The sequence below is a fragment of the Bombus affinis genome, chromosome 16 (assembly GCF_024516045.1).
Source record: "Bombus affinis isolate iyBomAffi1 chromosome 16, iyBomAffi1.2, whole genome shotgun sequence".
NCBI classification, from domain to species: Eukaryota; Metazoa; Arthropoda; class Insecta; order Hymenoptera; family Apidae; genus Bombus; species Bombus affinis.
This window is the reverse complement of record NC_066359.1, coordinates 2574223-2600184: the sequence shown is the minus strand read 5'-3', so window position 1 is coordinate 2600184 and position 25962 is coordinate 2574223. Positions and strand designations below refer to the sequence as shown.

The 25962-nt window shown below is 31.6% G+C and overlaps 7 protein-coding genes and 1 pseudogene across 14 annotated transcripts; 3 read left to right on the top strand and 5 right to left on the bottom strand.

Annotated features, from left to right (window-relative positions):
• Positions 1-23: 23 nt before the first annotated feature.
• Positions 24-1387, bottom strand: LOC126925410 (protein SCO2 homolog, mitochondrial). The gene is made up of 4 exons (XM_050740929.1): positions 1241-1387; positions 717-1143; positions 448-653; positions 24-368 (listed from the first exon to the last, which is right to left on the bottom strand). Exons 1-4 carry the CDS (start codon positions 1292-1294, stop codon positions 186-188), a joined length of 870 nt encoding a protein of 289 aa, XP_050596886.1. The 5' UTR covers positions 1295-1387; the 3' UTR covers positions 24-185.
• On the bottom strand, positions 1247-5805 carry LOC126925401 (pancreatic triacylglycerol lipase-like). Of its 5 annotated transcripts, none has more exons than XR_007713920.1 (10): positions 5674-5805; positions 3668-5448; positions 3516-3596; positions 3182-3447; positions 2615-3089; positions 2283-2534; positions 2107-2221; positions 1768-1971; positions 1536-1703; positions 1247-1408 (listed from the first exon to the last, which is right to left on the bottom strand). XR_007713920.1 is itself a non-coding variant. In XM_050740904.1 (10 exons), the coding sequence occupies exons 3-10, from the start codon at positions 3741-3743 to the stop codon at positions 1619-1621; spliced, it is 1554 nt and encodes a 517-aa protein (XP_050596861.1). In that variant the 5' UTR covers positions 3744-4040; positions 4182-5448; positions 5674-5805; the 3' UTR covers positions 1463-1618. The 5 variants fall into 5 exon arrangements, 4 of the variants coding, with proteins under 4 accessions (XP_050596861.1, XP_050596859.1, XP_050596860.1 ...); XM_050740904.1 differs by lacking the exon at positions 1247-1408 and having other exon boundaries at positions 1463-1703; positions 3668-4040; positions 4182-5448; XM_050740902.1 differs by lacking the exon at positions 1247-1408 and having other exon boundaries at positions 1463-1703; positions 3668-4478; positions 4557-5448.
• LOC126925407 (lipase 3-like) lies at positions 5655-8131 on the top strand. Its single transcript, XM_050740926.1, has 8 exons — positions 5655-5807; positions 5881-6079; positions 6454-6568; positions 6669-6915; positions 6998-7153; positions 7233-7317; positions 7394-7536; positions 7616-8131. Exons 1-8 carry the CDS (start codon positions 5682-5684, stop codon positions 7766-7768), a joined length of 1224 nt encoding a protein of 407 aa, XP_050596883.1. The 5' UTR covers positions 5655-5681; the 3' UTR covers positions 7769-8131.
• Positions 8132-9950: 1819 nt separating this feature from the next.
• On the bottom strand, positions 9951-11422 carry LOC126925412 (uncharacterized). Of its 2 annotated transcripts, none has more exons than XM_050740931.1 (5): positions 11290-11422; positions 11080-11178; positions 10687-10952; positions 10405-10620; positions 9951-10327 (listed from the first exon to the last, which is right to left on the bottom strand). In XM_050740931.1, exons 1-5 carry the CDS (start codon positions 11312-11314, stop codon positions 10154-10156), a joined length of 780 nt encoding a protein of 259 aa, XP_050596888.1. In that variant the 5' UTR covers positions 11315-11422; the 3' UTR covers positions 9951-10153. The 2 variants fall into 2 exon arrangements, with proteins under 2 accessions (XP_050596888.1, XP_050596887.1); XM_050740930.1 differs by having other exon boundaries at positions 9951-10311; positions 11290-11420.
• Positions 11423-11541: 119 nt separating this feature from the next.
• On the bottom strand, positions 11542-23936 carry LOC126925399 (pre-rRNA-processing protein TSR1 homolog). Of its 3 annotated transcripts, XM_050740895.1 has the most exons (13): positions 23508-23936; positions 14728-14808; positions 14375-14645; positions 14041-14287; positions 13772-13969; positions 13445-13669; positions 13211-13376; positions 12948-13145; positions 12645-12868; positions 12326-12580; positions 12141-12251; positions 11856-12063; positions 11542-11781 (listed from the first exon to the last, which is right to left on the bottom strand). In XM_050740895.1, exons 1-13 carry the CDS (start codon positions 23626-23628, stop codon positions 11624-11626), a joined length of 2463 nt encoding a protein of 820 aa, XP_050596852.1. In that variant the 5' UTR covers positions 23629-23936; the 3' UTR covers positions 11542-11623. The 3 variants fall into 3 exon arrangements, with proteins under 3 accessions (XP_050596852.1, XP_050596855.1, XP_050596853.1); XM_050740898.1 differs by lacking the exons at positions 14041-14287; positions 14375-14645; positions 14728-14808 and adding exons at positions 22740-22986; positions 23074-23344 and having other exon boundaries at positions 23427-23566; XM_050740896.1 differs by lacking the exon at positions 23508-23936 and having other exon boundaries at positions 14728-14892.
• LOC126925415 (DNA replication complex GINS protein PSF3-like) lies at positions 16303-17987 on the bottom strand. Its single transcript, XM_050740934.1, has 4 exons — positions 17770-17987; positions 17335-17479; positions 17099-17228; positions 16303-16876 (listed from the first exon to the last, which is right to left on the bottom strand). Exons 1-4 carry the CDS (start codon positions 17873-17875, stop codon positions 16649-16651), a joined length of 609 nt encoding a protein of 202 aa, XP_050596891.1. The 5' UTR covers positions 17876-17987; the 3' UTR covers positions 16303-16648.
• LOC126925419 (pre-rRNA-processing protein TSR1 homolog) lies at positions 18313-21619 on the top strand (annotated as a pseudogene).
• Positions 23937-23972: 36 nt separating the features above from the next.
• LOC126925414 (DNA replication complex GINS protein PSF3-like) lies at positions 23973-25658 on the top strand. The gene is made up of 4 exons (XM_050740933.1): positions 23973-24191; positions 24482-24626; positions 24733-24862; positions 25085-25658. Exons 1-4 carry the CDS (start codon positions 24086-24088, stop codon positions 25310-25312), a joined length of 609 nt encoding a protein of 202 aa, XP_050596890.1. The 5' UTR covers positions 23973-24085; the 3' UTR covers positions 25313-25658.
• The last annotated feature ends 304 nt before the right edge of the window (positions 25659-25962 follow it).

Sequence of the window (25962 nt, the reverse complement as noted above, 5' to 3'; positions counted from 1 at the left end):
AATATATCGATCGATTACTCGCATTTAATTCAAATAAATAGTGCAAGTATTTATTTTTCATAAGATTTTTTTCTTTTTATACAGTTATAATAAGTAAACAGTAATGTTTAATGCAAGAAAATGCTTAAAACATACTTGCGATTTAACTATTAACATAATTAATATAATAGTAAAATATAAATAAATTATGTTGGTAGTGGATTTTTTAGTGTCAATGATGGAATCCAAGAATCTTTCTTCAAGTTCTCATACTTAAGTTTATTTAGTAACATACTTTGTATAACCTGTTCAGCAGTATGAGTCAGACCATAATAATCCACAAACATACCATCTGGATCAACGAGATATATGATTATCGTATGATCAACCTAGAATATGACAGAAATAAAGTGATTTTATATTCAAAGATAGAATTTAAGCTACTTATAAGGAAGATAAATGACTAACAATATAGTCTGAATCTTGATCCTTGGGCCCATTGCTGTAGTATACTCTATAAGCTTTACATACTTTAGCAACTTGTTCTTTGGTTCCAGTAAGGCCAAGAATTTTATCAGAAAATTCTTTAACATATTTGCCTACAACTTCTGGCGTATCTCTGTCAGGATCCACAGAAATAAATATAGGCTGAACTTTTGTATTATGCTGGGTCTCTAAAAAAGTAATTTACTGTAAGAGACATATATATTTTTTTAAATACTGTCATTTAAACCTACCCAACTTATCAACAATTTCTGTCAGTTTTTCAAGTTCATCAGGACATATGTCAGGGCAATGCGTAAAACCAAAGTATATTAAAACCCACTGTCCTAAAAAATCATCTGACTTCCATACTTTTCCTTTAGAATCAACTAATTCAAATTTTCCACCAATTGCTGCCTTGCCTAGCGCACGTCTTCTCTCACGTTCTATTTCTTTATCTTTTGATTCTTGAAGATAATACATATACATTAAAAGAACTGCACATCCTACGCTTGTAACTGCAACACTTTTCCATGTGATAACACTGTTTCTAAAGATGGATTGTTTTTTACTTGATAATGAGCGTATTTCATTAGATTTATGTAAAGGTGTAAAAATATTTATGGTTCTAACTTGCGGATAACATTGCCCAAAATTTAGTGAATGTCGAAATGTAATTGTCTGCAAATAATATTAATTTTATTATTTTGTGTTTGTTTTGTTCTTTTATGAAAGTAATCCTATTTGAGTACAATTACTTCGAATAACAATTACTTACTCTTCTAAAAGTTTGATTCGAACATCTTAAAAGAAGATTTTTCAAACAAGACATTGTTCTTTGTTGCACACAATTAGTTTGATGGGTTTAAAATCATGAATAGGTTATGTTTCCATTGTATGTATCGCACCTGACTTTATACAGGCTATTTCAAATACTCGTTTCTTCCTTTCCCGGAAATGATTTAATTAATTAATGGGTTATATAAGAAATGAATAATGATACATTATAGAAATTGATGATAAAATTTATTATTAGAAAATTGTTGAATTAACAAGAATTTTTTTATCCGAACCTTTTTTTATTTTCTTTAGTATTTTGTATATAATAAATATTTTATTAAAATAACTTGTCTTTTCTACATAAATGAGTTTATTCTTATAAAAAGGTGCGCTCTTCCTGACGAAGTATTATCAAATATTCTTCGAAATTTAGGGCAGTATTTCGAGTACAATATTTCCATCTAAATAAGCAAATAAAACGTTAATTAAAGATTAATTAGTTTTAGATAACTAGTATTTACGTACTTGTTGCCTTTTCTATCTTCAAGAGTAACAGTGTCTATTAACAACATATCCGAGTTAGAAATTATAGTTGCATCTTCGTTTTTTTCATTCTTATCTTTTTGGTACCAAATACGTGCTTCTATCGTTGATCGGTTTTTCGATAAAAATTGAAATTCTCCTGCACCAATATCGTAGAATGTCGATTTATCTCTTCGAGTAGGTATCCTTGAACACATAATATTTCGTCAAAGTTATTTATAGATACATATATGGAATAAAATTTTCAAGTGCATCGCAATAGTAATGATAAATTTTTTACGAATCAAGATCGCGTATTAGCGTTATTAAAGTATATCTTACGTGCATCGAAACTTGAAATTTATTGTTGAATCACGTTCCACAATCTTTAAGAATAACGTTCCTGATGTCTTTGTCACCGTTTCTGAAATTGTCACCGATGCTCTCAAAGGCTGGCCTAATAAGAACAAACAAATAAAAAATGAGTTGCAAATGTTATACATACAAGTTGACTTTACCACAAAATGGTTCTTGATCTCTCGTGGGCAAATAATAAATTCCTAAAGGACCGCGATTAGCTCGGTAGCCCATTTCTTGGGACCATAGCGTAGATTCCATAGGGAAACACATTCCATTCGTATACGAGATCGTTCCTTGGGGACAAGGCCAAGCAATAAATTTACAAGATTCATTCGTTGTACGTATGCTTTCCAAAAAATATGCCCAAGCTCTTAAATGACTACAAGCGATATCTTTCGTTAACATATCCTCTGAAACATTATTATTTTTACAATTCGAAGAATTTCAAATAACTTGGATCGCGTCGATCAACAAACATCTAATCACGTACCTTTCAAATGGCTAACAACAACAGAATTCTTCACATCCTTGCAACCTGGCTGCTCTCTACCGCCGTTCGGAAAGAAATCGATGTGACCAAGTGGCTTTAAAAGACCAAATCCATCTGTAATGTCCTGGGATCCATCCGTATGAATCACATCCACTAACCGAGCATCGGTAGCATCTAATTTCCTGGACTTCTCTCTAACCAAGTGATTTCTGAAAAAGGGTGACGCAGGATCTAGGCCTGTTATACGACCTAGAAGAATACTTTTCTTCTTGAGGATCTCTGAGGCACAGCCAGCCACATGAGCTCCGAGACTAAAGCCAATCACGTGAATGTTTTCAGCAAGAATACCCAAATTAACAGCTTCTAAAAGGACTAGACCTAATTGCCGTCCTACGAGTTCTGTGTTCGCCACTGCTGCCGAATAGGTCGTTGCTGCTCCTCTTGTCCAATCAAGCACTAAGATGTTCGTGTCTTCCTAATGGATATGCCACCATTTATCTACCTAAGTTGTTCTGATAAACGAATTCTCTATCGATCGACAATACACATTCGCTTCTTGTTAATTACCAAGTCCAGAAGAGCCTGTACCAAAAGAACCGCACCAATATCGCTACCGCTTCCTTTATAGCCATGTATTACAACTTTCAGAGGTTTCGTCGAATCAAATTCTGATTGAAGAATGGATTTCAAATCATCATCATATTGAAGGCTTTTAGGGGATTCTCGTCTCGAGCGAGTGTACAATAAAAATCTCGTTTGAATTATGCTAGGATGCTCCGGCGGCCTTTTCAATGTCAAACGGGGCGGTGGATCCGCAAAGCAGCCAACTGATTCTGCAATTTCCACTTCTTTTATATCTCTTACTTAATTGGACAAATACCGCCTCTTATGCTATACATACCAAAGCAAATTTTCGCTTTCAAATGTTCAAGACCAACTCTTATTCGCCGCACCATCACTCGACTCCTTCCAGGGAATCTTGCTGGGAAAAGAAGAGAATTTAGTTTCTCAGTGACAATCAACTATTCTTATCTTCATTAAAAGCTTGCTTACCAGCACGATTAACTTCGACGATCCAAAGAACAAGAAACATTAAAAAGACGAAGCGTATCACTAACGCGAGTTGCATCTTTCATTTGTTTTCTTCGAATCTTGGTCGCATCCGATGGAGGCTATTAGCTATTTTCCTTTTACTCTTTCTCCTATGTTTGTTCGACACTCTCCTTCTTCTCTTAGGTTACTAACGCGATTTTCTATTTAATATTCTCTATTCTACCTACAACGGAAAACTAAAGCGCAGTACAAATGGTTGGATGAATATTTTCCACCTTACTATTATAGCAAAAGTACCATCCTTTTGCGCAATCGATTTTCCGCTAGCGAGCACACGACGACCAGTTTACTTCCTATCTCACTGAAATTATACCTGTTGTTGTATGAATTATTATTTATTAAATAAGGATTAAATGGAGGATCAAACTACATATAGCTACTCATAATCGTCGCTCTACTTGCGGTTGGTACGTTTTGATAGCAAAGCGAATTACTTTAACAATTCTTAGTTCACCTTAGAACAGTAGAATGTGTTAAATACGTCAAATGAGAGGTATCAATAGAATTTGGAAAGAAATATACGTTGAACCAAATGCTCGGCTCACGATACTTTCTTTGAAGTCACAACGATTATGACCTTCTTTTTCGCCATTCAATATGACGCAATATTTCCAACTTTTCTCGTGTGCAAATAACGGTTTCTTCTGCATATAGGGACGTTCTACTTTCACTCGAACGATTTCACTAAAATTGTTGCGGGCAGATAAATGAAGAGTCAACTTGTTAATGTACAATCCTCGTTTACAGAAATCTATTATTGCGATGAAAAATATATAATTTTATATTATATTATATTATATTAATTTTATAATTATAACTATATACGTACATACGTAATATGGTTTATTATCTCATAGTAAAAGCCTATTGAGAGAAGTTTCGAAACTGGGACGAGATTTTGTAGCGAAGCTGTGATGTTCAGGAAGTCGAGAGTCGCGGACTGTCTTTCACTAAAGTTCTGTTAAACCGGACGAACGAGTTTCACGATTGTATTTTAAAAAATAAGCTTATCAGCGAAGATTTGCCAAGCATCTTCTGTTTGCAAAATTAAACTGTAGCAATTCCTTCTTATGCATGCCTAAATATTGCTCAGTAATGAAGTTACCTAAATATCATCTTGCAAAAAAAGAGGAAGCAGACTGCATTTTTTTATCCTAAATACCTTATTTTGTAGTTAGGCATCCTTTACATCTGTAACAAGTACAGTGGATCACAAAGTATTCGAGCACTGACCAAAGAAAATATTTAGACAACAATAAATAATAAGTTTAATAATAAATAATCAAAAGTTTTTTCTACTACTTATTTTTCTACTTATCTATACATGCATAATATAGTGAAACGTAATGTAACACATTTTTGCTGGTCCTTGTATATTTACTGAAAATATAGAGCTTAGAAATTGAAATTGTAAAGTGTCCGAATCTTTTTGTGATCGATTGTATACATATACAGAAAAATTTCTAAAAATGTTTGTATATTTTTATGAATAGTGAGACAGAAAGTATACTCATTCGTCACAGTGTATCATGAATTGATACATATCAAAATTTTTCATACTTCAAAAGTTGTAACACCTGCAACATTTTGAGATTTTTCATTGATTGTTTACTTGTGTTTATCTTTAAATCGTGCAAGTAACTGATCAAAGTCACAGATCAAAAATCAAAAATCATTGTTTTTCATCAGCTACTGTCTGCTTATACCTATTGCCTCTCTATCTGAAAAAGAAAGAAATCCGGAGATCTATAAAAACACAAATTAGATATAAATCATATCTTGTAATATCAGCAAAAGATTTATCTTCGTAACAATTTAATAGCCAAGTGATTTATATATGTAGACAACATTTGATCTGATACTCGATAACTGATAACAACTTAATGCGCTACTTTGTTTGCACAAATATAAGTCTGTGAAACAATTCGAATTGTTTGAAGACGTACTGCCCACGATGATGTTCAAGATATCTATTTTATGTTGCGCGTTGCCGGTGATTTTAGGAGGGCCATTTACAGGACAACAGCATGAATCAAATCACATCACTAATACCGCATTTGAGTTTAATGTTGCAACCCCTGTAAGTAAATTTTACTGAGATTGTCATATAATTCCTAGTATTTACGTTGAAATAAGAGTCAGCATTTCTGCAGAAAGAACTTGCAGAAAAAGCGGGATACGTAGCCGAAACTCATCGAGTCGTCACAGAGGATAGGTATATTTTGCAACTGGATAGAATCGTAGGATCGGACAAAATACCTCCATCTGACAATAAAATAGCCGTATTACTTCTCCATGGAGTTTTTGATTGCTCGGCTTCGTGGCTTTTGTCAGGTCCTGAAAAGAGTTTAGGTATTACCAATTTACTATTCGTCTACAGAATAAGCTTTTTTAAGTGCTATCATTTGTTTCTCCTTTTCTTTCTTTTTTATTAAAAAGTCATCGATTTTTGGAATAGACTTACATCGAGTATTTCATTTCCAAGGAAAAATAAATTTACGCTATCTTTAATTCTTTGCACTCGGCTGTTCTTCTTGAATGGACACAAAAAGATTACTGGTGATTATATAGCACAAACTCCACACAAGGTCCAAATTTTTTAAAAATATATGTTCCCTTGAAGTTTCACCTTCGCATTGTACGAAAAGAACAAATAAAAAATTGAAGAATATGCCAAGTGCAAAGGGTTAAATCATATCCGATTAATATTTTTCTCCAAATTTTAGGTTTCATATTAGCAGATTGGGGATACGATGTATGGTTGGGTAATGTGCGTGGCAACAGGTACTCACGAAACCACTTGGATTGGACTGTTTCAGAGCCAGATTTTTGGATGTTCAGGTATAATTGGAATAATAGTTCGTTAAAATGCATTTTGACAATTAATACGATTGCTGCACCATTACTTCCTGATAATACAACGATTGATACTTTCGTACAGTTGGCATGAAATCGGAGTGTACGATCTGCCAGCGATGATCGACCATATCCTTGCTCAAACAAAGAAAGAGAAAATCTTTATCATATCACATAGCCAGGGCAGTACGTCATTTTTTGTAATGGCTAGCGAACGACCAGAGTATCACGAGAAGATTATCGCTTCTTTTAATTTGGGTCCAGCAGTCTTCATGTCCAGGACAAACAGTCCTCTATACCGTTTCTTGGCTCCTCATTCCAAAGATATCAATGTACACTTTAGAAGCTGCATTTACTAATTTTGATATCAAATCAAAGGATGCTGAATTTTTCTCATCTTTGGTCTTTTTACAGTTCATAACAGATTTGATAGGCATGTATGAATTTAAGCCATCAGATAAACTCATACAGATGCTTGGTACAATGATGTGTGATGATGAAGCACTTTTGCAACCAGTATGTAAAAACATCGTATTCTTGTGTGCTGGCTTCAGTAAAGAACTTAATACGGTAATAATGTACATGTGCATTCAATGTAATCATTATACATATACAATAGTTTTCGATTTAACTTGATTCTAATTCATAGACTCTATTGCCTATGATTGTGCAATATGATCCTGCTGGTTCATCTGTTAGGCAAATCGCACATTATGGACAATTGATTAGTTCAGGTTAATATTTAGTAATATAATTTTATAAAATGTACACCCTTTTGCTTTTTTCAAATTACATCTTTTCTTCTCACAGGCAAGTTCCGGAAATTTGACCACGGCCTTATCGGCAATATGCAAAAATACGGTACGATACAACCTCCTGATTATAATTTGGCCAACGTTAAGCTACCAGTGTATTTGCATTACAGTGCCAATGATATGTATGTCAATATTCAGGTCCGTATACTGTTTATCGCGATGCTTCAGTCTCTACTGAATTTTTCAAGTTTCTCTTCCCTGTTTATTATCTTTACAGGACTTGCATCAATTGTACAGGGCACTACCCAATGCTCAGAAATTCTTAGTTCCATCCGACAGCTTTGGGCATACTGATTTCTTATGGGGCAAGCATGTAGATGCTTGGGTATACAATGAAATTTTAAGTCTCATGGAAAATCACAAAAAATGAATATTATTGGACTATGAAGTGCAAATTATGTTAATAAAAACATGATTGACCATAAATTTGGTTTTTTAATTTTAATTAATTAATTCTATCCAATGTTGACGATAATGTGATCAACAGCTTCGTCGATATTTAAAAATCAGATCAACATTCTAATCAGAAAAGTATCGAATGAATCTATTCAGTTTATAAGAACCATATTATGTGATTATAAGAATTATTAAGACATCAATTATTAATTTTGTATTATCTTATATTCTTTACGCGTGTAATGCACTAAATGATCATAGAAAATATAGCAGATCAGAAAAAATATACATATGTATCAATTAATTTAAATATATTAAATCATAAGCTTTTGAATTATTTCCATGCTTTCAGTTGTGAATGCGTGTGAACTTTGAACATTCGTAACAAATGCACTATGATTGGGAAATAATATAGGCTTCTTATACATATATTCTTATACATATATCATTACCACCTAATAACAAAATCCGCAATCACTTAGTTGCCAACCCAATACATACAGGGTGTTTCACTTAACTCGAGTACCGTAGATATCTCACTTATTATTGATAAACAAAATTTCAGAGGAAAACATTATCTGATTTGAGAGGGCAAATATGATGGTAAACATTAGATTTATCTCAGGGTCATAGATTTCGAGAATGCAAGGTCATTGTTTTTCTAAGCGCGATTACATACAGTCACGAAGAAAAGTATTGGCATACTCTTTAAAACAGAATAACATCCTTAAAATTGGACCAAACGACTTGAATTTTTTTCGATAAGTTAAAAGAATTAGTCTACCGATGCGTAGAAAAAATTTTTAAAAAATTGCAGTTGGCCGCAATCGCGAGGAAAATAATAACGATCACCTTTCAGAACTTTTTTAACTATGCCTCTAATGGAAATTTAAACAACACATTTTGTCGAGTTATGATAGCTATGTACATATTGGAAATTTCATCGAAATCAGCTGGTGTAGAATCAAATAACAGGCATCGAAAGATAAACAAAAATCTATAATTAATAAAGTTATAAGCCGAAAGTCATAGAAAATTATAACTTCGCATCATTTTTAATCGTTTTTAGCTCATAGTAATGTTAACCGATTTTCAACATGTATATAACTAACATAAATCTACAAAATGTACTTTTTAAATTTTCATTACAGGCTCAGGTAGAATTGCAAAAAGTAACCCTTACTATTTTCTTCGCGATTCCGACCAACTGCAATTTTCCTAATATCTTTTTACACATTGTCTAGTAAACTAATCCTTCTAACTTGTCCAAAAAAATCAAATCGTTGGTCTAATTTTTAAAAAGTTACTCTGTTTTAAAGAGTGTATATTTATTCGTGGTCGTATATATTTTTATTATCATGGTGTCAGCGCTGAAGTTACGATCAATCCAAAAACTTATAATATTGTGCATTCACATGATCTTGAATACCAAAAATTCATAAATGTTTAGGGAGGCCGATGAAGGAAAATTTACTTCACAAATGTTCAAAACTATAAACATATACTTCAATACATTTCCGTGAGCGATTAACGTATGATTCTTGGCCGCTTGTATAACATGACGACTAATATTACCACACGCAGTTCTATTTAATGCATTGTCTCATATTTTATAGTATTATACTAATATCATGATAAATTATTTCTTTAATCATACTCCACAGCAAGAAGCCTAGAAGTTTAAGATCAGGCGAACGCGCAGGCTATATCGAATGGCTGTACAAAGGCCGATACAACGCAATGTAACTGTGAGGAAACTTTTCTCCTATTGACAATTGGCATCATTTTTAATACTTGTTGAAATAAATTTTCCCTCATTGATCTTTCTATCGTAGCTTTTTCATTATTCGCAGTTATTATCAAACACTATAGGTGATCGATTGGTCTTAACTTCAGCTGTAACGCCATGATGATAAGAAGATATAGCTCCATTTAAAAAGATATCAATAATCTTAAAACCTATAAAAAAATATGATTACTATCATATTTGCCCTTTTAAATCAGATAATTTCTTTTCTCTAATATATTTTTGTATTGTCAATAGTGAGTGAGATATTGAAAGTGTTTAAGTTAGTTGGGCATATAGTTGGATGTATATGTTATTTACTACTAAAGAAGTATTAATTCATAAGAATGTATTAATTAAACATTTCACCTAACGGTATATGTAAGAATTACATTCCTTTATTACATATGCAGTGATATGCAGTGTACAATATACAAAAGTTTACTTTTACATAGATTTTTTAAGAATTATTCTTGAATTGCCATTATAAGAAGTATGTTAGCCATATCCCAAATATCATGAATCTTCATATCTATTAATTGCGATAATTTTGAAGCTATAACTCTTACTGAATTACAATCTATACACAAAAAGAATGCCCCACAAAGAACAATAGAAGCCCCCAAAAATAATATATTTGACATTAATATCATAAGACTCCTCTTTTCTTGTTGAGTTTTTGCTCTGTGTTCGTGCAATAAACATTGCAAATGATAATATATTTCCTCCCTCTATAACCATATATATCTGCTTCATTAATCATGCTAATGTCATTTATAACATATCACTAATGTCTTACAAATATCTATTAATAAAATTCAAACCTGCAGATAAACTAGATCCAATAAATTTATAGTAAGTTCTTGCATATTTGGAGTATCCTTGAGTCCAGTTGCAGCTAAAAGAATTTCTACACAATTTAACGGAGTGTAAAATGGCATTCTGAATCCAACAGTCTTAAATACCTTATATTCTGATAGAAAAATTACATTGGGTGTGTATTCAGATTTTTTGTCTATACATCGTAAGATACCAAGTATCTGTAGCATATAAAAACATTAAGATACCACTATTGATAAATTCAAAATAAAATCATGTATATGTACTTGCGATATTCTTAACTTGTTGAAATGTGAATCCATTTTATTTGCTAATTGCAAACAAGACATGAGGTATAATTTTGATTGACTTGTCACTTTTTTACAAACTTGAGACCAAGAACTTTCTGTTTGATCAGCATTTCTATATACTTCCCAAAAATAGCTACACATAAATTTATCATATAAATGAATAGCAATGTATCTAGTATCTGGCCCCAAATGGAGATATTCTGTTATTTTAAATATTGCATTGATGATTGGAATTGGTATAGCTGAAAGCAATATTTAATGTGAATGAAAATTTTGTTGTTATTATATTCTATCAAAATAGGAACAAAGATATAAATAAAAATGAAATTAATATTAACAAAGGTATACAGTTTCAAATGCAATAATTACCTACAAATGGCATGTAAAATTCGTCTTCAGCTTTGATCAAATTTTCTTGTGCTTTAATGATTGATTGAAGTTCTTCTAGCCAATCATCAAGTAAAGGTTCTATATTAAATGGATAGTTGTTTCAAGAAGAAAGTTTAGGTTCATTATTTTTGTGTATTAAACATCTACATTTATCTGTCAACACTCTTATTTATATGAAATGCTAATTACCAATATAAGAAGTATCCAAGTCCATATTTTCTTTGATTCTTGCTTAACACTATTATTATCAAATATTGTTTAATCACATCACACACAACAATGTTACCTTTCAAACAGTATACAAGATACTATTTAAAAGAAGCTAATTGGCTGGAAAATAAGTCACGTGATACATTTCGCGATATATCGAAATCATACATTCAAATTAAAATTAGAATTCATTTTACATAATATTAAAACAAGACACGTATAAGGTAGGCATTTTAAATGTATGACAAAATTTTATTTAATATTATATATACATATATACATATATACATTTTAATACTTTAATTAACAGATTTTATTCTATGTTCATGCTTTCATTTTGATGTTGTAACTCTGTTAACAACAAAGGTTCATATGTCCATTTTGGGAATACTCTTTTGTACAAATTCATTAAAATCGTGTCCTGCGACTTCAGTTGACCATTAAATACACATTTCATATGACCATGAGTACCTAGGAAAAAATAATGAGTTATTTTTTAATTAAATGCAACAATTAAATTAAGAAATAATTTATGATCCATCTACCCAATGGTTCTTTTATGTGTCCTCTACGACCATATTTCGTTCGTAGTTCAACTGGTTTAAACCAGTTTATATCTTCTCGATGAAAGAACATAAATCTTATAACTGCTGATCGTTTATGCACTTTGTACGCATGGCCGCTAAGAACAACACGTTTTACAACTATTCTATCTGGATTCACAGATAATACACTTCCGGTTGCAATTAATTCCTACAAAAATATTGTAACCTTTAATGATATAAGAATAGAATCAACCTTTAACTTGCATATAATTATTGCCTCCTTACCAATGATTTATTCAGTTTTTCAACATAACATAATACTGGGCATGGTGGAAAAGTAATTGGAGCGTACATGCTTGCTACGACAGTGTTCTCTGGACGAAAATACCGCTCATACTGAAAAATATTTCTATTCTTGGTAACAAGATATAAATAGAGTATATTAAAATCTCAGAGAATATAATACATGCTTTATGTTTGTTTCCGTTTGTGTGTTGACTAAATATTGGGCACGCAGTGAATCTCCTAAATCCACATTGAAATATCAATTTTGCTTTAGATTTCACCGGACTGTATGTTTGACCTGTATGTTTTAATGTCACATTTAAGACAGACATTTTGTGCTCGTTCGGTAATAAACCAAATACAATTAATGGATGATTTTCCAATGAAAAAAATGCATCTACGCGTACATTTGCAACGTGAATTGTGATATACCAACCAGGCTAAAAATATTTGTATAAATTAGCATGAATAGATAATTATTTTTAGATAATCAAATGTTCATACCATAGCACCCTCTATTTCCTGCGATTCTTTAAATATTCGTTTTCGTGTTCTATCAAAATTTTCAAATTTATATATTCTAGCGTAATCAGTAGGAAGGTTTTCTTCCGGATCCCACGGACTTGTTCTGAATGATTCAAGTCCACGATATTTCTGAAACCTCTGTTTTGCTAACATATCTTGAGGTGTATCTACTTCGTCAGGAAATTTTGCGTCTAATTTTTCTTCTATATTTAAAAAATTGTGGTTAAAGATTTCAAGAATACATATTCAATAATGTAATATACGTATATTCGGCAAACATACTCTTCAAGTTTTCCATTGCTTCTTTTTCTTCTGTCATATCGATATTCTCATCGTATCGTTCATCAGGAACTTCGGACACAGTAATTGTCTCGTATTCTTCCTCGTCTTCTGCGTCTGGTCCGCTATCCGTTTCAGATTGTGGTTCATCAACAGACATCTCGTCTTCTGATTCATCGTTCGAGCATTCACTCAATTCCTCTACAAAATGCAAACAAAAAATAATATACATCTCCAAATTTAATTTATGACTAAAAAACAAATACCTCCATCCTCATCAGGAATCCAAGCTGCTTGATATTCAGAAGTGCCTTTCGGAACTCTCTTTACAATTTTTTTCCTTTGAGCTTTGGCTTCGGCTAATTCCTCTTCTGTAGGCCAAGTTTGTTCAGCATCCATAGGGTCAAGTATATTTTCACTTTCGAGAGATTCCTAAAAAATTAAGAAAACTGATTAGAACTTTTAAAGATTCAAAGTTTTATTTTATTTCATGAAATTACTTGTTTCCCTGGATCTGCGCGTGCAAGAACCCGCGTGGATGGTTCATCGTCCATTGCATTACAATCTTTCTTCAACTTTTTCTCCACTGAATATGGATCACCAGGTGCATCAATTTGAGAGATTTGAAAATCTCCCAATTCAGGTATATGAACTAAACCATTAACTGATAATGGTACGTTCTTGAGATACCCAGAGATCATTAGAGTTCCAAGCTCTGTGGAGTTCTAATTGAAATCAAATTTGGATATATACTTAATCTTTTAATTGGTAGATAATTATCACATAACAATAGGTAATTAATAGATAATTACTACATCAATACCTACTTCATTACATTTAAATACTGCTTCTTCTCCTAACAACTGAGCTCTGTTGTTTCTATAAGATACTGTTCTTTGTTTTCTAGTACCAATACGTCGTAAAATATTAAGAGCATCAATGGGGGTACTTAGTTGGAAAACTTCTTCCTTAGGAAGCCACTTACAAAGTTCGGATTGTACATGGCTTTTGAAATCTTGACGTTTCTGTAATAAAGTTCGTGAAATTGAAATTATTTTTGTGCAAAATATGATAATGAATATCAAAAACACAATACCTTTATGTGAAGATTTTCAACATTTGTAAGTGCTATTAGCGGAGTTGCCAAACCTTGAGCAACACAGGGCATAATAATTTCCTTTCCCCAGTCATCAAGTACTTCCAATCTGGGACTATTGTCCGACTTATTTGTTGCGGATGCAACAAAAAGAACAGTGGTAGCTATTTTTGCTATATCCAATGTCGCGAACAAATTTTCAACTGGTGCAACCACAATAGAAAAGCGTTGTTTGAACCTAGGTACACTGTCGTAAAAAAAGATTAGTAATCAATAATTCATATTTTTTATTAATATCATTTATCATTTATCATTTATCATAGTAGCATTATACCTTAAATGTATTATACCACGTGGACTACTAATTATAGTTGCAGACTCGTCAGCTTTTGTTATTACTGATAATATATTATCAGTATCTACATCTTTTTGTAATGCAATAATACATAAAAGAATAGGTGCAGAATGAGATCCACCAAAATTCCTTTTTTGCTGCAACACCTCCTCTCTCTTGTTTTTTCTAATCTGTGAAGATTGTAGCCTTCGGGCACGCTTCCCAAGATTTTTAGTGGCACGTTTCGATAAAACTTTTACTCCAACTTTTCCTATATTGATTGCAAATTAGGAAATATAGAAAGCAGTGAAATATTAAAAAGCCATAATAATATAAATTGCAAAGAATTTTACCTTTAACCTCGCTACTTATTGATCCTTTACTACGATGTCTACCCGTTTTATGTGGTTTATTAACTTGCTTAAATGCACCAGGTCGATGTACTTCTTGTTTTGTTGGACCCATTTTATTTGAAAGTATATATTCTTGTAAACGAAATATCTTTATAATAAATCTAACTGTTTGCTATGCGTATGTCTTGACCGCCTCAGTTCTAAACCGGATATAAAGATGTGCCGACACTTGCCAACAATATATTTCGGCAAAGCGAAGTGCTTAATGAACTATTAATATCCCAACGGTCCTTTCGCCGAATGTGCGAGAAGGCGTGCGTGGTAACGGTCCTTCCGGCGAATGTTCGAGAAGGCGTACGTAGCAACGGTCACGGACTGACAGTGAGGATATTAAGGGGTGACAAAGAAAAAAGAAACAAATGCCATCGATAGTCAAATTGTAAGAGCTCCTTCTATGTGTTGCTTCACATCCTCAAATGCTCCAAGTTGCAGTTCCTTCCATATTCTATAGGTGGCGCCAGTCTCTTCATTTTGGAAATATAATAACAATTATTTTTAAATGTTTCATGGAAACTATTTTTGTTCTTGTGTTATTATGTATTAATGCTTCAACTGACAATACAACCGATACTGTTACTCAGAAACAGTAAATTAAAAATATGTAAATTAATTCAAATCTTTATTTTTTTCAATCAACTAAAAATATTAATAAAATATTGGAGTTTATAATAAGAGGGCAATATGAATGTTTTCGTGAATTTTTTTCACCATTTAAAAATGTTTCGCATGGTTTTGTGCACAATAAATGACATTCCACATAAAAAATCAAAACTAATTAGCAAGTAGTTAGCACCTCTCTCAACGAAGAGAGGAGCACTCGCCATTGCAATGCAATTTTTTTTAGCGAAGGAGAACGCGTACTTTTGTTAATGTCCTGTACATTTGGAGTATGATTTGTTTTTCATTTTCGTCAGAACTGTTTACCAAATTTATTGTAAAATTAAGAGTAAAAAATTTTGTAGAATTTGAAAATCAATTTGAAAATTGATGTTATTCATATTTTTTATATGGGAATACTGAAAAAATAAACAGTCCATAGTAATAGTTGATTAGGAAACTAAAATTAATTTTGACAACGAAAATTAAAATTAATTATAAATTACATAACTATATTATAAGATTAAAATTAATCGTGACAATGTAATTAAATATAAATGAAAACTATACGTTGAAAAAATAAATAATTGTTCTACATATACAGAATGCATATACGCACAAGAAATATAATTTAAAAAATTCTAAACAAGTTGTTCATTCCAAATGTACATCGCGACTTCTGTTAAGTTTCGTATTTATGACTGTACGAGAAACAATAATGTAATTAATTAGTTATAACAATATTTTAAGTTGTAACATTATTGTTAATATACAACGCAAAATATAATGTATAAATATAAAAATAGAGCATTTTATGTGGCATGTGTGTACGCCCGTACAGAAACTGTAAATTAGTGAAAGTGATAATATTATCATTATAAATGTATAACAAGTGCGTTTTTTCATAACATTTTCGTATTTTTTTTTTTTTTTTTTTTTTTTTTACTCAAGCAAGTTCTAATTATTTTCTAATTTCTAAATAAATGAAAGAATATTTATTGCAATATCAAATATATTAATATATCTCCAATAATCAGCTTTCTACAATATGGTAGTAATATGCAAGTTCAATGAAAATGTAATTTAAAAAAGTTATGTTATATGATTTATGTTATAAAATGTTTTGCACCTGTTTCTCGATTATTTTAAATAAATTCAGTTTATTCTACAATATTGATATTTTCAGATTATTTAAAAACTTGATAAAAACATTATTTTACAAATTATTGACAATCGTATGCTGTATCTTTGTAAAACGAAAAAGCTAATCAAGTTCATATTTGTCCCGTTTCCGTTTTTTCAAATTTGTCGCTATTTCGGAAATAACCATTCCATTTGTACCCATTTTTAACCATTCTGTAAGACGAACTTTGGCTTGTCGACCGATAAGGAAGAGATCTCTTTCAAGTCGGGGAAGTTGAATTGCTAATGTAGGATCAGACGTTAGATTCTGAGACCAGTCCATTACTAATTGAAAACGAGACTTAAATGTCTGAAAACGAAAATATACTTTAGTTTTATAAAGTTATTGAAATTTGTAACTTCAATTTTGTATACATGGATTAATTAGAATATCTTTCAATTATGAGATTTCCAATGTTTTACATAACACACATGATATATCAAAAAAAATTTTTCAATACTTTTGTGAGGCACTATATCTTGTTAAAAAATAAAAAAGACATAGTACCTATTTTTACTATAATTCGCTTACCTGTAGTAAACTTTCTGCAATTATTTCAGAATCTTTGCCACTGAATTTTCTTACATGCATTCCTAATTCATAATAAAATGGATTCCATCTACTTAAAACTATAGCATCAGCATCTGCTTCTAAAATTTCTCTAAAAGCACAAATGATGTAAATAAATATACACACAGGAAAGTGTTTGTAAAGATTTAATCAAATAACATATTGTTGAAAAACGAATAAAAATATAAAAATCAAACCTGTATCCTTCTTTGTATATATTTGGTATATCGATATTAACTGCTGGATTCTGTAAATTTTTTAATGCGTCTGCTAGCCATAATGGAAATTCTACTTTGGATCCAACTTGTAAATCCTCAGATTGACACGAAGGATCCAAAAAACCTTAAACAATAGTATTCCTATCTTCAACAATATTATATATCATTCTTATCAGATATTGTATACGTAATATGAATATACTGTGATTATTATATAGATTATATACAAATATAATATCGAAATATAATAAAGACCTTATAAAAGTTATATTATTAGTTTTTATCACTCAATCCAGTTTTATAGAGTATATCTCTATAATATAGAGAGTATCTCATTTTTTGAAGTAGACTAATTGGAATATAGTTTTATAGAATATATCTCAGTAAGTAAAAAAATAATAAATGAAAAATTACCTAAACCAGGTAAATCTACTTCAATTTTACAAGATATTCGTTCTTCAGTAGTTAAAATGTCAGTTATTGCAAAATAATCCGGGATATAACTTTGACAACATGCCATTTTAGAAAACTAACGCATGTTAGCATAAGCAATGAATTATCCAAAGCTCATCTTAATTCATTGTGACCATTGACTAAGAATAAGGCAGATGTTACATTAAATGGAACAAGTGTCTCGGGTTATGAAATACCGACTTGCCAAAGGATCAGAATGTTTCTTACGCCCCCTGTGGTTCTCTAGGCTAAACATAGGAATTATCACAGACGACTCGTCAGTGAATATAATGCCAGAGAAGATGTGTGTTGGTCACATAGTATTGCATCCCGATTTCAGGCCAAACCATGTGTTGTCTGCTATCCTCACATGCTCCAAGTTGCAGTACCTTTCATCTTCTACAGATGGCGCTACAAGCCTTATCGCACAATATTGCATCACTGCTATATGAACAAGCCATATGTTGCCACCTATAGAATATGGAAGGAACTGCAACTTGGAGCATGTGAGCATGTGAAGCAACATGCGTCTTATCGTCGGTTTGTACCCATGGCAAGTAGTAAGATTTATTATAAAGATATTTCGTTTACAAGAATATATATTTTCAAATAAAATGGGACCAACAAAACAAGAAGTACATCGACCTGGTGCATTTAAGCAAGTTAATAAACCACATAAAACGGGTTGACATCGTAGTAAAGGATCAATAAGTAGCGAGGTTAAAGGTAAAATTCTTTGCAATTTATATTATTATGGCTTTTTAATATTTTACTGCTTTCTATATTTCCTAATTTGCAACCAATATAGGAAAAGTTGGAGTAAAAGTTTTATCGAAACGTGCCACTAAAAATCTTGGGAAGCGTGCCCGAAGGCTACAATCTTCACAAATTAGAAAAAACAAGAGAGAGGAGGTGTTGCAGCAAAAAAGGAATTTTGGTGGATCTCATTCTGCACCTATTCTTTTATGTATTATTGCATTACAAAAAGATGTAGATACTGATAATATATTATCAGTAATAACAAAAGCTGACAAGTCTGCAACTATAATTAGTAGTCCATGTGGTACAATACATTTAAGGTATAATGCTACTATGATAAATGATAAATGATAAATGATATTAATAAAAAATATGAATTATTGATTACTAATCTTTTTTTACGACAGTGTACCTAGGTTCAAACAACGCTTTTCTATTGTGGTTGCACCAGTTGGAAATTTGTTCGCGACATTGGATATAGCAAAAATAGCTACCACTGTTCTTTTTGTTGCATCCGCAACAAATAAGTCGGACAATAGTCCCAGATTGGAAGTACTTGATGACTGGGGAAAGGAAATTATTATGCCCTGTGTTGCTCAAGGTTTGGCAACTCCGCTAATAGCACTTACAAATGTTGAAAATCTTCACATAAAGGTATTGTGTTTTTGATATTCATTATCATATTTTGCACAAAAATAATTTCAATTTCACGAACTTTATTACAGAAACGTCAAGATTTCAAAAGCCATGTACAATCCGAACTTTGTAAGTGACTTCCTAAGGAAGAAGTTTTCCAACTAAGTACCCCCATTGATGCTCTTAATATTTTACGACGTATTGGTACTAGAAAACAAAGAACAGTATCTTATAGAAACAACAGAGCTCAGTTGTTAGGAGAAGAAGCAGTATTTAAATGTAATGAAGTAGGTATTGATGTAGTAATTATCTATTAATTACCTATTGTTATGTGATAATTATCTACCAATTAAAAGATTAAGTATATATCCAAATTTGATTTCAATTAGAACTCCACAGAGCTTGGAACTCTAATGATCTCTGGGTATCTCAAGAACGTACCATTATCAGTTAATGGTTTAGTTCATATACCTGAATTGGGAGATTTTCAAATCTCTCAAATTGATGCACCTGGTGATCCATATTCAGTGGAGAAAAAGTTGAAGAAAGATTGTAATGCAATGGACGATGAACCATCCACGCGGGTTCTTGCACGCGCAGATCCAGGGAAACAAGTAATTTCATGAAATATAATAAAACTTTGAATCTTTAAAAGCACTAATCAATTTTCTTAATTTTTTAGGAATCTCTGGAAAGTGAAAATATACTTGATCCTATGGATGCTGAACAACCTTGGCCTACAGAAGAGGAATTAGCCGAAGCTAAAGCTCAAAGGAAAAAAATTGTAAAGAGAGTTCCGAAAGGCACTTCTGAATATCAAGCAGCTTGAATTCCTGATGAGGATGGAGGTATTTGTTTTTTAGTCATAAATTAAATTTGGAGATGTATATTATTCTTTGCTTGCATTTTGTAGAGGAATTGAGTGAGCGCTCGAACGATGAATCAGAAGACGAGATGTCTGTTGATGAACCACAATCTGAAACGGATAACGGACCAGACGCAGAAGACGAGGAAGAATACGAGACAATTACTGTGTCCGAAGTTCCTGATGAACGATACGATGAGAATATCGATATGACAGAAGAAAAAGAAGCAATGGAAAACTTGAAGAGTATGTTTGCCGAATATACGTATATTACATTATTGAATATGTATTCTTGAAATCTTTAACCACAATTTTTTAAATATAGAAGAAAAATTAGACGCAAAATTTCCTGACGAAGTAGATACACCTCAAGATATGTTAGCAAAACAGAGGTTTCAGAAATATCGTGGACTTGAATCATTCAGAACAAGTCCGTGGGATCCGGAAGAAAACCTTCCTACTGATTACGCTAGAATATATAAATTTGAAAATTTTGATAGAACACGAAAACGAATATTTAAAGAATCGCAGGAAATAGAGGGTGCTATGGTATGAACATTTGATTATCTAAAAATAATTATCTATTCATGCTAATTTATACAAATATTTTTAGCCTGGTTGGTATATCACAATTCACGTTGCAAATGTACGCGTAGATGCATTTTTTTCATTGGGAAATCATCCATTAATTGTATTTGGTTTATTACCGAACGAGCACAAAATGTCTGTCTTAAATGTGACATTAAAACATACAGGTCAAACATACAGTCCGGTGAAATCTAAAGCAAAATTGATATTTCAATGTGGATTTAGGAGATTCACTGCGTGCCCAATATTTAGTCAACACACAAACGGAAACAAACATAAAGCATGTATTATATTCTCTGAGATTTTAATATACTCTATTTATATCTTGTTACCAAGAATAGAAATATTTTTCAGTATGAGCGGTATTTTCGTCCAGAGAATACTGTCGTAGCAAGCATGTACGCTCCAATTACTTTTCCACCATGCCCAGTATTATGTTATGTTGAAAAACTGAATAAATCATTGGTAAGGAGGCAATAATTATATGCAAGTTAAAGGTTGATTCTATTCTTATATCATTAAAGGTTACAATATTTTTGTAGGAATTAATTGCAACCGGAAGTGTATTATCTGTGAATCTAGATAGAATAGTTGTAAAACGTGTTGTTCTTAGCGGCCATGCGTACAAAGTGCATAAACGATCAGCAGTTATAAGATTTATGTTCTTTCATCGAGAAGATATAAACTGGTTTAAACCAGTTGAACTACGAACGAAATATGGTCGTAGAGGACACATAAAAGAACCATTGGGTAGATGGATCATATATTATTTCTTAATTTAATTGATGTATTTAATTAAAAATAACATTATATTTTCCTAGGTACTCATGGTCATATGAAATGTGTATTTAATGGTCAACTGAAGTCGCAGGACACGATTTTAATGAATTTATACAAAAGAGTATTCCCAAAATGGACATATGAACGTTTGTTCAAAAATTGTGGTTAAAGATTTTAATAATGTAATATACGTATATTCGACAAACATACTCTTCAAGTTTTCCATTGCTTCTTTTTCTTCTGTCATATCGATATTCTCATCGTATCGTTCATCAGGAACTTCGGACACAGTAATTGTCTCGTATTCTTCCTCGTCTTCTACGTCTGGTCCGCTATCCGTTTCAGATTGTGGTTCATCAACAGACATCTCGTCTTCTGATTCATCGTTCGAGCACTCACTCAATTCCTCTACAAAATGCAAGCAAAGAATAATATACATCTCCAAATTTAATTTATGACTAAAAAACAAATACCTCCATCCTCATCAGGAATCCAAGCTGTTTGATATTCAGAAGTGCCTTTCGGAACTCTCTTTACAATTTTTTTCCTTTGAGCTTTAGCTTCGGCTAATTCCTCTTCTGTAGGCCAAGGTTGTTCAGCATCCATAGGATCAAGTATATTTTCACTTTCCAGAGATTCCTAAAAAATTAAGAAAATTGATTAGTGCTTCTAAAGATTCAAAGTTTTATTATATTTCATGAAATTACTTGTTTCCCTGGATCTGCGCGTGCAAGAACCCGCGTGGATGGTTCATCGTCCATTGCATTACAATCTTTCTTCAACTTTTTCTCCACTGAATATGGATCACCAGGTGCATCAATTTGAGAGATTTGAAAATCTCCCAATTCAGGTATATGAACTAAACCATTAACTGATAATGGTACGTTCTTGAGATACCCAGAGATCATTAGAGTTCCAAGCTCTGTGGAGTTCTAATTGAAATCAAATTTGGATATATACTTAATCTTTTAATTGGTAGATAATTATCACATATCAATAGGTAATTAATAGATAATTACTACATCAATACCTACTTCATTACATTTAAATACTGCTTCTTCTCCTAACAACTGAGCTCTGTTGTTTCTATAAGATACTGTTCTTTGTTTTCTAGTACCAATACGTCGTAAAATATTAAGAGCATCAATGGGGGTACTTAGTTGGAAAACTTCTTCCTTAGGAAGCCGCTTACAAAGTTCGGATTGTACATGGCTTTTGAAATCTTGACGTTTTTGTAATAAAGTTCGTGAAATTGAAATTATTTTTGTGCAAAATATGATAATAAATATCAAAAACACAATACCTTTATGTGAAGATTTTCAACATTTGTAAGTGCTATTAGCGGAGTTGCCAAACCTTGAGCAACACAGGGCATAATAATTTCCTTTCCCCAGTCATCAAGTACTTCCAATCTGGGACTATTGTCCGACTTATTTGTTGCGGATGCAACAAAAAGAACAGTGGTAGCTATTTTTGCTATATCCAATGTCGCGAACAAATTTCCAACTGGTGCAACCACAATAGAAAAGCGTTGTTTGAACCTAGGTACACTGTCGTAAAAAAAGATTAGTAATCAATAATTCATATTTTTTATTAATATCATTTATCATTTATCATTTATCATAGTAGCATTATACCTTAAATGTATTGTACCACATGGACTACTAATTATAGTTGCAGACTTGTCAGCTTTTGTTATTACTGATAATATATTATCAGTATCTACATCTTTTTGTAATGCAATAATACATAAAAGAATAGGTGCAGAATGAGATCCACCAAAATTCCTTTTTTGCTGCAACACCTCCTCTCTCTTGTTTTTTCTAATTTGTGAAGATTGTAGCCTTCGGGCACGCTTCCCAAGATTTTTAGTGGCACGTTTCGATAAAACTTTTACTCCAACTTTTCCTATATTGGTTGCAAATTAGGAAATATAGAAAGCAGTAAAATATTAAAAAGCCATAATAATATAAATTGCAAAGAATTTTACCTTTAACCTCGCTACTTATTGATCCTTTACTACGATGTCAACCCGTTTTATGTGGTTTATTAACTTGCTTAAATGCACCAGGTCGATGTACTTCTTGTTTTGTTGGTCCCATTTTATTTGAAAATATATATTCTTGTAAACGAAATATCTTTATAATAAATCTTACTACTTGCCATGGGTACAAACCGACGATAAGACGCATGTTGCTTCACATGCTCACATGCTCCAAGTTGCAGTTCCTTCCATATTCTATAGGTGGCAACATATGGCTTGTTCATATAGCAGTGATGCAATATTGTGCGATAAGGCTTGTAGCGCCATCTGTAGAAGATGAAAGGTACTGCAACTTGGAGCATGTGAGGATAGCAGACAACACATGGTTTGGCCTGAAATCGGGATGCAATACTATGTGACCAACACACATCTTCTCTGGCATTATATTCACTGACGAGTCGTCTGTGATAATTCCTATGTTTAGCCTAGAGAACCACAGGGGGCGTAAGAAACATTCTGATCCTTTGGCAAGTCGGTATTTCATAACCCGAGACACTTGTTCCATTTAATGTAACATCTGCCTTATTCTTAGTCAATGGTCACAATGAATTAAGATGAGCTTTGGATAATTCATTGCTTATGCTAACATGCGTTAGTTTTCTAAAATGGCATGTTGTCAAAGTTATATCCCGGATTATTTTGCAATAACTGACATTTTAACTACTGAAGAACGAATATCTTGTAAAATTGAAGTAGATTTACCTGGTTTAGGTAATTTTTCATTTATTATTTTTTTACTTACTGAGATATATTCTATAAAACTATATTCCAATTAGTCTACTTCAAAAAATGAGATACTCTCTATATTATAGAGATATACTCTATAAAACTGGATTGAGTGATAAAAACTAATAATATAACTTTTATAAGGTCTTTATTATATTTCGATATTATATTTGTATATAATCTATATAATAATCACAGTATATTCATATTACGTATACAATATCTGATAAGAATGATATATAATATTGTTGAAGATAGGAATACTATTGTTTAAGGTTTTTTGGATCCTTCGTGTCAATCTGAGGATTTACAAGTTGGATCCAAAGTAGAATTTCCATTATGGCTAGCAGACGCATTAAAAAATTTACAGAATCCAGCAGTTAATATCGATATACCAAATATATACAAAGAAGGATACAGGTTTGATTTTTATATTTTTATTCGTTTTTCAACAATATGTTATTTGATTAAATCTTTACAAACACTTTCCTGTGTGTATATTTATTTACATCATTTGTGCTTTTAGAGAAATTTTAGAAGCAGATGCTGATGCTATAGTTTTAAGTAGATGGAATCCATTTTATTATGAATTAGGAATGCATGTAAGAAAATTCAGTGGCAAAGATTCTGAAATAATTGCAGAAAGTTTACTACAGGTAAGCGAATTATAGTAAAAATAGGTACTATGTCTTTTTTATTTTTTAACAAGATATAGTGCCTCACAAAAGTATTGAAAAATTTTTTTTGATATATCATGTGTGTTATGTAAAACATTGGAAATCTCATAATTGAAAGATATTCTAATTAATCCATGTATACAAAATTGAAGTTACAAATTTCAATAACTTTATAAAACTAAAGTATATTTTCGTTTTCAGACATTTAAGTCTCGTTTTCAATTAGTAATGGACTGGTCTCAGAATCTAACGTCTGATCCTACATTAGCAATTCAACTTCCCCGACTTGAAAGAGATCTCTTCCTTATCGGTCGACAAGCCAAAGTTCGTCTTACAGAATGGTTAAAAATGGGTACAAATGGAATGGTTATTTCCGAAATAGCGACAAATTTGAAAAAACGGAAACGGGACAAATATGAACTTGATTAGCTTTTTCGTTTTACAAAGATACAGCATACGATTGTCAATAATTTGTAAAATAATGTTTTTATCAAGTTTTTAAATAATCTGAAAATATCAATATTGTAGAATAAACTGAATTTATTTAAAATAATCGAGAAACAGGTGCAAAACATTTTATAACATAAATCATATAACATAACTTTTTTAAATTACATTTTCATTGAACTTGCATATTACTACCATATTGTAGAAAGCTGATTATTGGAGATATATTAATATATTTGATATTGCAATAAATATTCTTTCATTTATTTAGAAATTAGAAAATAATTAGAACTTGCTTGAGTAAAAAAAAAAAAAAAAAAAAAAAAAATACGAAAATGTTATGAAAAAACGCACTTGTTATACATTTATAATGATAATATTATCACTTTCACTAATTTACAGTTTCTGTACGGGCGTACACACATGCCACATAAAATGCTCTATTTTTATATTTATACATTATATTTTGCGTTGTATATTAACAATAATGTTACAACTTAAAATATTGTTATAACTAATTAATTACATTATTGTTTCTCGTACAGTCATAAATACGAAACTTAACAGAAGTCGCGATGTACATTTGGAATGAACAACTTGTTTAGAATTTTTTAAATTATATTTCTTGTGCG